Consider the following 14,454-nt stretch of genomic DNA (forward strand, 5'->3'; position numbering starts at 1 on the left):
ATGATCACTCCTGAACTTGTGTTCAGCAGTGGTGAATTAGCACAGCACGTGGTAAGCAACTGAACAATACCTTATACTTCAACGGCTGTTCAACCAAAAACACGTGTTTTCCATTCTGATTTCGCTGTTAGTATTTTTATCGCACGGTGAGAAAACTTGTATCGAATGCAGCCAAAAAGTGTTGGTCCTTATTGAAGATATTGTTTCCAGACGTACTAATTGCGATATGAATATGTTTTTATTTTTATTATTAAATATCGATCTTTAAAAATGTATGACAATATGTGGTGCGGTATGGTCTTGGACATGGTGCATTCACAACATCTGTTTAGGTAATCTACTCGTGCTCAGTCGAAGATCCGTTAAGCATTTTTTTAATTATGCTTTTGTCATGTAATCTTGATATTATGTTCAATAAATAGTGCATAAGGATATTTAGGGATGCTTGAAATGTGTCTATTTCTGAATGCCGTTTGGTTATCTGGGTGACTGTGGGAACAATATTCAGTAAACACGACAGCGTCTCGTACAATCGAACTGCTGCGGAAGATAAAAAATATAATAATCAAGGTACAAGATATCTTGTTACAGACTAATAATAATAAATAAATGCCTCATTTTCACGTTGATTACGTCTCTTGACACTCAATGTTAAACTACATAATACTATTCTGTTTTATTTTATGTGATTCGTTTAAAATATTGATTTTTTAATAACTTGGTTGTCTATAAAGTTTTAGCCATGATTTGTCCCATAATCCGAACAAAGTTCCGAGTCAAACTATACCGGGCTGAAGGTGTTTATTTGACAAGTGAAAAGCACATTGTTCAGGAGCATATGCTTATCGGTACATCAGCTTAATATTGTCTATCCGGTTGAAATCAAGACCGACATTCAATCAAAAATTGCAATTTTCTCGGTCAACAAGTGTCGCAACTGTTTCGCATCTAGTGCGCTGTGTTGCTGACGACAACGGGAAGGATGCGCACTACTTTTGACATGATTAAAAAACGTCGCGACTTGATTGTGCGAAGTCCGGTTTGGTGGCGGCCCGACAATAAGATGCAGACAAATGTTTTGTTAAACTCTTTTGTTAAGAAATCAATGCTTGTCGAATAAATTTCTTGGTAAACTTTTGAAAAGTGTTTCAATTTATCATTGTTGATACAGATATTCTAACTCTTGTCACTTTAACTTGAAGAAGAGAGAGTCGATGAAGAGAACTCTCTCATGTTAGTTTCGCCCTTATTTAAACTCAATCTAGAAATGTATGGAGTTTCAAAATCAACTCATTTTCTCCGATTTATTGTAATTTCCACAATCATCGTAGAAACAATCTTGAAAAAGTTCCTGAAAGCCTGAAATCTGAAGAATTTTATGATATGCTCAGCTGAAAATCGACTAAATGATCACTTACACCCCTTTGAATCTGGGCCTTTCAAATGAAATAAGTGTGTATTTCAACTAGTATTTCAACAAGACAGCATTTTTAATCCGGTCTGTTTTGAAGAATTTAACATTTTTTCATGACATAGCACGATACAAAATTATGATATCATTCCCTTTAATGTTGGTTTTATTTGTATTAGAAACTTTCAAACTCATCTCAAATGTTTAAGAAAAGAACCTTATTTTGACCATTTCCAACAAAAAAAAAAACAAAAATAAAAAAACTTCAAAATTTGTAAGACTAAGTGCTACATAAGCGTAACGCCTTAAAAACCGATGCTGCCGTTCTACGCCCAATTGTCCCATGTTTTAAGGGAATCTAATGTAAATAACATGGGACAATTATGCGTAGAACGGAAGTATGCAGGTGATAAAATGTGTTTGTTCAAAAAGTCAATCCTAATTTTTTAAAATGCCCTATGTTATGGAAAGATTTGGGAGCGCCAAATTCTGTAATAATCATAAGTGGGTCGCATGCTGGAAAAGTTTGAGTACATTCCTTACACCACTATTAGCATTGAAAACATATTTTTTTAAATCTTCCACAATGTTGCATTTTGTAAAACACAAGTAAAATGATCTTACTTGATGTACAGAGCATAATGCAATGATGCCTATAAAATTTCCTCCCATCCTGCTTAGTTACGTAATCGACCATGTGTGTTTTGGCTTCCAAACTTGAACCGTCTTCACGCACCTCACCTTGATCTAGAGGCTCTTTTTCAGCCAGCTTGGGGAAGCACTGAGTGAAGAATAACGTTACGGCTTTACTAGAGTTCGCAAGCTTCACGTATGAAACAAATACGAGTAAACACAAAAGTTCCCACAATTATCATTCGACCATGTAGTTTGCTTTTAGTGCCCTCTTCTAAACTCAGCTATAATATTTATTTTCCTTTCCAGACATCGCCTCATCACATACAACAGTGTGCATCATCAACGGCACGTCGGTAGCGTCGAGCCACACCGCAAACATAGGTGGTACATCTTGTGCCTGCCTAGTACAAAAAAAAATAAGCCAAGCATCACATCGAATTGGGCCTTACGGAAACCCATTTACTGCTAGGAGGTGTTCGGTACTACCGCAGAAAGCGAAAACTGCGTAAATTTTATCCCATCGCCTACGAATTCCTTCGTAACTAGTCCACAGACCCCACCTTGGTTGGGTCTTTACCTCGCGCCGAAAGCTATGAATGAGGTGAGTTGAACCAGTGAACTGTTTTCTCGGGAAAAATCATTTATCATGCGGCAAAGTGAGGATTTGAGGGTTTTTGTCCGGTGACAGCATGATTGCTTCAGTTAGGTCCAGACTGATTTAAAAGTTATGATTGATTGTAAGAAAAGGTTGAGTCAGCTATTTCATAAAGGTCAAATCATTTTGGCTTCATTATTAATTATTTTAATGTTAATGTAATTAATCCTCTTATACCCCATCCGCCTTTGAATGAGCTATAGTTTGAGCATTATAGAAAAACGGAGGATCTATTCCAATATTTACACAATTTATTAAAGATAATTTATCCCATCACTTCAATATTGGCCATGCCCTTGATCCAAGCCTTGATCATTATTTTTGAGAAACAACAGTAAACTTGAGCCTAGGGGCAAGACACTGTGCATATGAGAGCAACTCTGAGGAATTCTGAGTAACTCTTTTTGTCAATGATCGAGGAAATTTGTTGAAGACATCCCCAAAACTATAATTTTCATTCAGCACACGCAACACTTTGCAGTTTCATAATTTGGTATAACTAGGAGAAAATCTGAGAAATGGTGAGGAATTCTGAGCAACACATCGAACACAGATTTACTCTCGTTAGATCTGTCTTGCCCCTAGACTTGAGCCAATAAATCAATTCGTCTCTAAATGCTCACGCACTTTTTATAATTTCAATCATACATCACATAGCGATCGAAGCAATACGATAACACACTTCTACCTTGCCGGCCACAATAATGTACAAAATTACCGAAGTCATGCTTTTATTGCTGGCAGCCTAAAGCTTCAATCACGATGACCATAAAAGACATCAAAACGCATTAAGTACGTCCCGCATTCCGCTTCTGGTCCCACTACGCGTTTTGTAAGCCTCTCTGATACGCATTATCTGCGCGGCAACTTGTAGTAGGTAATGATTGAAATTCACGATCATAGATCATTACCCTGCCACATTTGGCTGCCAACGATCACCGCAAAGAAGTGGGTAATGCGAAGCATGACAGTCGTGAGCAATTAAGGGGTCAAAGTGTGTCCATTGGTTTGTTTTGGTATTTTGGTGGTGGTCATACTTTTGGACTTTTGTTCATATTGGACGACACCGATAGTCTTTGAAGGGACATCGTACAATTGTTCCTGATTGATTACTGAAATACGGAATTAGGGAGGGACGGGGCAAGATGTGTCAGTGCCGTTTTCGAGCGCATTACATAGTTATGTTTTGAATATGTATGTGGACCTAGATGTGGACAATTTTGTTAGGTGATTAGAATTAATGTTAAGGGTATTTACAAAAAAAATATTCACTCTCTTTAATCATGAAAAAATAAATGGTTTTTGGCCCCGTTTCTTACTTTATCTGATACATTCTATATAACCTCCATATAAACGACTACGGGGCAAGATGGATCACTTTATATTTTGAGCGTATTTTTGGAGCATTTGAAAGTGTTTTATTTTTTATTACTTTTCCAAATTTGTTTTCCAAATAAATCATTCGAATGCTTACTAGAGATGGTCGGGTTTCGGGTTTTCAAACCCGAAACCCGACCCGAACCCGAACCCGACGGGTACGGGTCGGGTTCGGGCTTGGAAATTTGAAAAAATCTCGGGTACGGGTCGGGTCCGGGTTTAAACAATTTCAAAATTTTCGGGTACGGGTCGGGTCGGGTTTAAATAATGTCGGGTTCAAGTCGGGTTTGGTACCAATGTAGATAAATCAGTATTTAGAAAAATGCTTTATTTGTTGTATCCGATACATTTAATGATTATTATTTAACTCGGGTTTCGGTCGGGTTTATTGGCAAATATTTTTTTCGGGTTCGGGTCGGGTTCGGGTTTGATCGACGAAAATGTTTCGGGTTCGGGTCGGGTCCGGGTTTGACGGAACAAAAAAATTCTCGGGTACGGGTCGGGTCCGGGTTTTGAAATTGAAAATTGTTCGGGTACGGGTCGGGTTCGGGTCTGTAAAATCTGAAACCCGACCATCTCTAATGCTTACTAGTGCCTCTTGTTTATTGAATATGTAAATGGAACACATATGAACCTTAAAATCTGATTTACTCCACCTAAGGTGAACATATATTTTATAATTCTTCTTACACTTAATTAAATTTATGTTGCATTATTCGTATTAAATATATTTATTTTGTACTAGCTGTCCCGGCAAACGTCGCACTGTCTGTGTTTTGACGTAAACTACGTCTTACGGGAAGTACTGGGTGCAAAATGAAAATCTAAAATTTTGCGACCGTCACGAAAAATTGATAGGTTTTGAGCGCTAATAACCCAGCCGTTTTACGACCGATTTTCAAAATTTTTGCACCGATAGATCACAAATTTATCTACGCGTTGAAATAATTATAGCTAACTATTGATTTTCAACAGCAAACTATTGAAAATTTGGGAAAAGTGGACCCATGTTTTATCCAGCCAATCACGTGCGAGCACAAGTTTGCAATTTTTCGTCGAGCACCACCCAGTGTAAAAGATTACTGCTTCTTCCCATCTTCCTCCATTCTGCATCGACTCCTCGAGGGGAACGCATCGGAGGAGAACAGCCCAGTACCTCCCGTTTGCATTTTCGCTGTTCAGTATACTTCCACATGCCGAGCACGGTGGTTGCCGACGGTCGCGCGTCGTCGTGTCGTCGTGTCTGGCCTGATGCAGTACAACTGGAGCTGTTGACCAGTCCAGAGGGGAACGCATTGGAGGGGAACAGCCATAGTCATTCCGAGCGCGGTGGTAGCTGTCGGCGTCGGCGGTTGTCGTTGTGCGTGCGCCTTCGCATCGGAGTGCGCGGCAGCACGAGTGGACCTGACGACCACATCAGAGTTGGAGCACAGAGCAGTTTCTCCGTTTGCATGTTCGCTCAGTATTCTCCGACATGCGCAGCGTGGTCATGGTGGCTGTCGATTTTTGTGCGCGACGTGCGGAGGTAACATTGGAGCAGCCAGCCGAATGAGGACTTTTCATCGTCGGATGGAAATGATGTACATTAAAACAGCCCTTCTGAGGGCTATAAAACTGTCCCACAAGAGAGAACGGATAATTTTCCAGGTTTCAAGTGAAATGGATCATTGTAGCCAACTTTTCCGCTACTCACCGCATCAAAACAAAAGCGCCACCGTAACTCAGTGACAGCAGTCGAGTTACGTCAAATACACAAGGCTACGGTGGCGCTACCTGTTTTTTTCATAGCGGCCTGTTAGTTATTTTAGTGATCCATTACTATGAGATGGCTGTTATAAATGGAAGGAACAAAATCAGCAAAATTTGTACGACTTGATTGAAAGTTTGTTCAATTTCTTCAACTTAGAAAAATGGTTACTTTGATGAAGAAAATGAGCATTGTTAAACAGTGTTGCCAAATTTGATTGAATAAGTACTTTAACCGTTTCAAATGTGCAATACTTGACCATGATATTAAATTATTATTTATAAGTATTAAACATTTAATAAATCTAGTCTACCAATTTGCAAAAGTATGATTTGCATATTAAAATGAATTTGATGAACATTAATCAAACCAATATTGCAAATAAATCCTATGGCATCACTGATTCTTACCCCTCTCTCATCGAACCAATCACGTTCGAGAGGGGAAAACGAACCGCCTTGCCGTATAAAGGCAAACTGCTTCTTCCCATTTTCTCTTATTCTTTGCCAACTCTTTGACGGGAACGCATCAGCGGAGCGCTCACTTCACTTCCTTCAGTATGCTTTGGTAAGCAGATCGCGATGGTCGAAGGCGGTTGCGCGCGAGTGCGTCCGCTTTCGCATCGTCACGTTTTGCACAGCATCGCCTCGCAAATCCACCATCGGAGTCAACGCCACCGTCGCCGTTCTGGATGTTGCAATCATAACTTCCGAATTTCACCTTTAGTAAGCAATTAAATTTAAACAGCCCTTATTTTCTGCAAGAGTTGATTCCGAATTAAGTGAAGACATGCAAATGCCGACATTTTAAAACCATCTACTACGCGAGTGCGGTAATTGCATGAAGTGGGGTGCTTACGCTACCACGGCACTGGAAATCTAAAATTTTACGACGGTCACGAAATTATGTCAGATTTTGCACGCTAATAACTCAGCCATCAATAGTATTATTTTCAAATATTTCATATTAATCGATTGGAAATGTGTACGTACCATTTATGACAAATAATCAAAATCATTGATTTTCAACAGCAAACTATTGAAAATTTGGGAAAAATAAGCCGATGTTTTATGTTAGTAGGGAAGTCACACTTTGGCCTAAATGGGAGAAAATCGGCGAAACTGTGAGGAATTCTGAGCAACACTTCGAACACAGATTTTCTCTCGTTAGATCTGTCTTGCCCGTAGTTTTAAACCATGCAACTTGACTATAATTTGTATGAGGAAGATATCTAGACCAAGATCTAGACTCAGTCTAAAATTAGGGGCCGTCCATATACCACGTGGACAGAAAATTCATGGTTTTAGACCCCCTCCCCCCTCCCCGTGGACAAGCGTGGACTTTTCATTGACCCCTACCTCCCTCCCCCAATGTCCACGTGGACATCCGAAAAAAAGTTTTTTTTTCATATTTCTAAAATAAATGTAAAAAGTGGTTTTGAAAACTTTTTTTTAAATACTGTTTTTTTTTCTTCGTAAACAATGTCTGAAATACAATTGAAAACTTTATGACATACAAATATACTATAGATTTACTTAAAATACAAACAAGCAGCACAAAATAGGTATCTACAAGTTTTCAACATTGTTTTTAATTCAGTTTAATGTTTGTGAGAGTGTGAGTTCGATTCTTGCTCCAATTGATGAAAAATTTTCGTCAAACGGAAAATTCTTCATTGGGTGTTTTTCGTATAATGTCCATCGCCTAGTGTTAGTGATTGTTCAATGTTTAGTCTGTACAGCCTCTGGTTGAAGACGGTGTTTTTTAGAATGTTTGTTCAATCTATGATTGTCTGATTGTTTTGTTGAGATAAGATAATTTTAAATTTTAGATTTTTGTTGAGATAAGATTATATTTCTTAGATTCTTTCAAAAAACAAGATTTACAACAACTAAATTGTATTGATGAGGTTTAGACTTTAATATCCATTAGAAACATCTTCAATTTTGAAAGAACCTGCAAAACAAAGTTTTTGAGATGAGATTACAAACCCCTACATGTATTTTGAAACTTTGAAGTAGTTTAAAAATTTGATATGAAACTTCGAAAAATCCATACAGAACTTCAATGAAAATTTTCTGGCTGAAACACCTACATTTGCATGGTCTACACTCCATTTTAAATCTCCAGAATATTCCTCGATGTAGAAAACTAAGTAATTAGACATTCTAACAATTTAAAATAAATTAGTCTGTGAATCAATTCCATGACTTTTTTCTTGAACATATAATTTACAACTGAAAGACAATGTATAATAAAATAAAATATATGAAAGAACAACTGTTGAAGAGAATCTCATCAATAATGTGACACAATTTGTTTCGCTTGTAGATTCTTGTTTCCTAATTTATATGTCAATGTTGTCCACGTGGACATTTGACGAACCCCCACCCCCTCTCCGTGGACAAGCGTGGACTTTTCGCTAACCCCCTCCCCCCTCCAAGCTGTCCACGTGGTATATGGACGGCCCCTTAGTAATCATTAAATCCTAGGGAGCATATCAAAGGCTCTAAAACCAATATGATATATTCATATTGATTATCAATTGGTACTTTTCGAAGGTAGTCGATGACATCGACCTTAAATATAAAAGTGAGAGCGGTTTCCGTGATTTTCTTGTAGAACTGGTCTACCCGCAAAAGTTTTTCATGCACCATATTTTCAGATTCAACTTTTAAAATGAGCTGTAGGTTATTGAATCTAGATATCTAGATGTGTCGAAATTGCATTTTCCGCACTGGTTACTACCTTTTCAAATGTTAGCACCGTATTGTTATTTTTAACTGCAAACATTATTTTTAACAATTTGATTGAACGTATTTTGTAAACTTGTACAGGTATAATCTAGGGTAAAATAGAGTTATTTTTGAAAATTCTATTGTTGAAATGTCTAACTCGAGTTCTAATTAGTGTTAAACTCTTCTACTTCATTCATATAGCAAAATGGAGAAATGATAAATCCCAAGTAACATTTTGATTGCCAATGAGTCTTGTAGAGGTTTTCAAAACCGTCATAAGACCATACATCTTTTATTTTGGCTTTATGATGGTTTCAAGAACCTCTTATAGTCTATTTGACTGAAAAATGTTACTTGGGAATCCCAAGTTGGGATGATTAATTTCCAGATTCCTCTGCTGCTAGATTAAAATTATTACATAATCAAATAATGTTATATTAAAAGGCTTACTTGTACATGTAACAGTCATATGTATATGCATCAATAATAACTATTCGTAATATTCTTTCCAGGTGGTCGAGTGCATCAAATGCATCTGCGGTTGCAACGAGCTGTCGCGAGATCGCATCAAAGAGATACTGTGCAAAAGAATTCACGGTTTTCTGAGTGATGAAGCCGCAGTCGATATGTTCAAGAAGTTTATTCCAGCTAATTCCATAACGCACAGAGATATCGCAAACATTCAAAGAGCGAAAAAGTACCTAGAAATGGACATCGATACCGATTCCGACGAACTGGAAGAGTTTGCAGAGGATCTGGAAGAGCACTTGGAAGATGAGCTGAAGACAAATTCCAATACCAAAGAAGCACTGGAAAGGGTTATTTTCGAATATAGTAAGAAAATAGAATCCTCAAAAGATTACGAAAATTTCAAAGCAAATTTAAGAGAGAAATACACAAGTAGGCCCAGGAGAAAGACTTGACTGGTAGCTTTAAAAACCATGTAGAAATGTAAATGTTGAATAATCATCATTAAATATATTTATTCTCAAGCTGCTTGTTTTATTCATCCTTTTGAGGTTTGGTCACTTTTTCAAAAATTTTCTGTGGTTCGCAAGTTCACCCCTAGGCCCTCAGTCCACCCACATATATTCCGAATAGCACAAATAACCTCGACAAAAAATATTTATTGAGTAGTTACTAATCAGCGCTATTATTTCGTTTGAATTTCTCTTAGAATTCTCAGTATTGTGATTTCAATTATTCCTTCAAAAACCCATTCATAATGGATTTTGAAGGACAATTTGTCTAGTGATTCTGTAACACCTAAATACTTCCTGGATTTCGCCAAGACTCTTGCATTAGAAAATTTGTTAGAAAGTATCCAAGGAGTTTCAGAACAGTGTCCCCAACTTAGATACCTACTCTTGGAATTTCAATATTATATATCTGATTCAATTTACCGATTCTGACGTTGATCATCGATTCTCCATGTCGTGTAGACGATCGTGTACTCAAACGAATACTTCATACTTTCGCTCAAAGATGTATTATGAAATTCCTTAAGGAATTAATCAAGGAAAAACCTCAAGAAGTTATTTTAAAAATTTCAAGAAATTCATTCAAAAAGTTTTTCAGAATTGCTTTCAAGGAGTTTCTACAAAGGCTTCTCCAGGAGCTTTTAAGTTCTTCCAGAAGTCCTTCAGGTTTCAACCGCTGCCAAAAAGCAGAAAAAAAGAGGCATGGTGATAATTTCAGGTGATAGCCGCTGCAATCAGAGCCGTAGCGTGGGGTTGGCCAGGTTGGCCCCTGCCAAGGGCGCCAACCTCAGAGGGGCGCCGAAAAGGCCTAAGGCTAGAAGGAAGCTGGATGATGCTAATTATAAATATTATGTTTTGTAAAGAACACTTTACCAGATGAGTTGACATTCGTGTTCAAATCGGATGATGCTTATGTTTTCTGGAATGTTATCAAGATTTCACTATTTATTATATTTGAGATTAATAATATGTTTGTTTCATTTTTCAGTATTCTCAAAAAATAAGATTCCTCTAGTTTATGCTGAGCATTTACCATGATATTAGCAGGGAGTTTATCTACTATTTTATTTCCAGAAACCATTTTTAAAATTCAAGTTTCTTTCTAAAAATTCCTAAACATTTTCACTGGGGATGTGTTGAGATTACTTCCGAGGATTTTCTTTGCATTCATTGAAGTATTTATTTTATTCCTTTAGAAATTCAATAAGTTATCTAGAATGTTTTTCAGAAATTAGTCAAACGATTCCTCCTGTTCTTTAGAAATTTTCCAGAAATCTTCCTACAGAAGATTCCTGCAAAAATATCTATAATGATAACTTTGAAACTCTTCAGTAATTCCTATAGAAAATCCTGCAGAGATTCCAGATTTCTTTAGTAAATAATTTGACCAAATACTCTTTCAGAAAGTGTTCTTAAGATTCATTTAGAAAGAAAAAAAAACGACGATATTAAAGCTTGGAAAATATTCAGAAATTGCTCCATGTTTACTAGAGATGCATACATTTCTGCAAGAATTTCTATAGAAAACATTTTATGAATAACATAATAAATAATATAATAAATAAATTGGAAAATCTACCATTGATTTGTAACAAAATTTCTTTAAAGAATTCGATTGAAAGCCTTCCATGGATTCTTTCAAAAATTTCTCTGGAGTTTCTTCATAAAATTTTCTACGGATTTTTTTTTAGAAAATCCTCAAGAGATTCTTTAAGAAACTTTTACAGGGATTCCTTCAAAAATTTCAGCAGTCTTTCAGAAGTTCTTCCAGGGGTTCTTCACAAATTCCTTCATGTATTTATTATTTCACAAACTACTACAGAAATTCCTGTAAGAATTATTACATGAATTCCATGGGAAATTCTTGCTAACATGTCTCCTGGATTTTCATATGAACCGGATATTCCAGCAGAATTCCTTCAGAGATTCCTGCATAATTTTGTTCTGTAATTCCAGCAGGAATTCTTCCACAGATTCCAACAAAAACTCATATAGAAATTTCTTCGGGAATTCCTTGAGAGCAGAATCAGCTGAATAGCAGTTTATTAAGCTAAACATTGCTTAAGAGTGGTATATTGCACCCTAGTACAGCAAAAATGTTTGTTGGGTTATCCAGACTATAGCTGGTCTAATGATTACCGAAAAGTTTCTCAGAGATCTTCTGGGAAATACTGTCATTAAATTGGAAAAGAATCCTCTGGTTAAGTAATTTTTAAAGCAACATTCAGTAGAACAAAAAAACCTAGAAAAGAATAAAAATCCGTTAGATAAATATCTTGAAGGAATGCATTCATCATTTATGTCATTTCTTATTATTGTGTTGGTCTTAGTGAAATTCTTGAAATGTTGCCCTTATATTCGTACAAGAGAAATGAATTTTGGAAAATATTTGGGTAACATCCATTGAATTTCAAAAAAAACACATAAAAAGTACCGTCAGAGAATAAAAAAAAATCGAGGGACAATTTGTTTTTTCGAAACACCAAAACCCAACTTTTAAAAATTTTGGAAAAAAAATGAATATCTACAACCTTTAAAAAAAACACAATCTCCAATTGTCGTGGGGCGCCAATCGGTATGCTTGCCAAGGGCGCCATGGGACTACGCTACGGCTCTGCTGCAATACGTAGAAAATCAGGCGATAGCCGCTACTTTAGTAGAAAAGGAAGATAACTCCTTAGACATTGCATAAAGGGATGGAAATGGTTACAACGTGAGATTATTTGACAGATCTGATAATAGAGATAATAAAACATACTCAGGCTACGCCCACTCGATGAGCGGTCAAAAGATACACTTGAAAAAGCATCGTTTATATGTACCTCGTTTTGTACTGTAACCTTGTACATACACAAATCAGTTTGTTCGTCAGTCCGGTTGGAGAAAATAGCGACCAAAATGTAGGCGATAAAATATCAGTAAAATCGTAGGCGATTAACATCGATAAAGCTTGGGTTAAAATGCAATAACACTGTTTTTGCAAACGTTAATAGCAGGCCTGAAAATGCTTGATCGTATTTTTCATTAAAAGCAAGATTTTGTCTGGAATTTTATGACCCTATTAGGAGGACTACAATAGACAATATTACTTGCTTTTGTAACCATGGGCTCTAGCGTGGACTCGATATTTTAGGTAAAATTCTGTGCCGACATGACACCTAGGCCAATATTGTCGGGCCGCCACCAAACCGGACTTTGCACAATCAAGTCGCGACGCGACCCAACTCGCGACGTTTTTTAATCATGTCAAATGTAGTGCGCATCCTTCCCGTTGTTGTCAGCAACACAGCGCACTAGATGCGAAACAGTTGCGACACTTGTGGACCAAGAAAATGGCAATTTTTGATTGAATGTTGGTCTTGATTCCAACCGGATAGACAATACCAACAGTGAAGGAACCCACAAACTAAGGGAAAAGTACTGAAACACATTGTAAAATCTAGGAGCAAGACAGATCTAACAGGAGAAAATCTGGTGCTCAGAATTCCTCACAGTTCCTCAGATTTTCTCCTAGTTATACCAAAGTGTGATCTGACACCAATGTCAAACTGCAAAGTGTTGCGTATGCTGAATGAAAATTACAGTTTTCGGGATGTCTTTAAACAAATTTCGTCGATCATCGACAAAAAGAGTTAGTCCGAATTCCTCAGAGTTGCTCTCATATGCACATAGCTAGGGGCAAGACAGATCCAACGAGAGCGAATCTATGCTCGAAATGTTGTTCAGAATTCCTCACAGTTCCTCAGATTTCCTCCCACTTATACCAAAGTGTGATCTGACACCAATGTCAAACTGCGAAGTGTGCTGAATGAAAATTGCAGTTTTGGGGATGTCTTTCAACAAATTTTGTCGATCATCGATGAAAAGTGTAACTCCGAATTCCTCAGAGTTGCTCTCGTTTGCACAGTGTCTTACCCCTAGGCTCATAGCACAGACAAACAGACGTCTCACTCTACTCACTTCCCATCGTTTCACTTTTTAACGGATTATTCAAATATTCCGTAGTTCGCAAATCGCTCGCTCATGGCGCTCGCATCGTTTTTGCTCCTGTTTGACGTTTGCTCACTACCGCCATCTACTCAGTAGGTTTGCGTACCACAGCATAATTAGCATTGGGCGATTATGTTTGCGTGACGATGATTTTTATCGCATTTTCTTCCAAGTGACACGTCTGTTTGTCTGTGCTCATAGTGTCTTGCTCCTACACTCAGAAATAAAAGTATTGATTGATGCACCAAGCGATAAGAAGAAGCAGTTTTGACATCCAAGCGGTGTGCCGTTTACATCCATCGACCAATCAGGGATGAGGATCTCATCGACGGCACACCGCTTGGATGTCAAAACTTCTTCTTCTTTTCGCTTGGTGCATCAATCAATACACGGAATTACTATTATTTATGCATTTTGTATCCGCATCTCTCTCATTCTCTTTCTGTTTTCATGCTATCTGCCGTTTAGCCTGGGTTGAAGAGAAGTGTTTCGTCAACCCAGGCGAAGCACCAGATAGCATCAAAACAGAAAGAGAGTGAGAGAGATGCGGATACAAAATGCATAAATAATAGTAATTCCGTGTATACTTTTATTTCTGAGTGTAGGTTTGACCTTGGTGTCAGTTCACACTTTGGTATTGTGGATTTACCGGCTACTTGCATTCTACCGGTCGCTTTATATTGTGCATCCTAGCTTAATCACTCAGATCCTGCTGATCTGTGTCAGCCGCATAAGATTGCGCCCGTTTGATTTGTACACGGCGGCTGACATCTCCACCCGGCGGCTGCAAAACAGTTTTAGCCAAGGTACACACCGTGTACGATTCATACGTGCGCGGTCTGGCGCGTTCTAAGGCTGCGCGTTTCGAACGCAGCTTGCTGAGAATCTAAGATAAGCGCGACAATAAAACGAGTAACTTA

General features: G+C 37.6%; 1 protein-coding gene across 4 annotated transcripts in view; it reads left to right on the forward strand.

Annotated features, from left to right (window-relative positions):
• LOC109419389 (uncharacterized) overlaps positions 1–9,556 on the forward strand; it is a 30,738-nt gene extending 21,182 nt beyond the window's left edge. For all 4 annotated transcript variants that reach the window (XM_029877756.2, XM_029877758.2, XM_029877759.2 and 1 more), the window contains exons 2-3: positions 2,354–2,648; positions 9,077–9,556. In XM_029877756.2, coding sequence (XP_029733616.2) covers positions 2,640–2,648; positions 9,077–9,487 — 420 coding nt within the window. In that variant the 5' untranslated portion in view covers positions 2,354–2,639 and the 3' untranslated portion in view covers positions 9,488–9,556. The remainder of the gene's footprint in view (positions 1–2,353; positions 2,649–9,076) is intronic.
• The last annotated feature ends 4,898 nt before the right edge of the window (positions 9,557–14,454 follow it).

Source organism: Aedes albopictus, chromosome 1, assembly GCF_035046485.1.
Source record: "Aedes albopictus strain Foshan chromosome 1, AalbF5, whole genome shotgun sequence".
Taxonomy (NCBI): domain Eukaryota; kingdom Metazoa; phylum Arthropoda; class Insecta; order Diptera; family Culicidae; genus Aedes; species Aedes albopictus.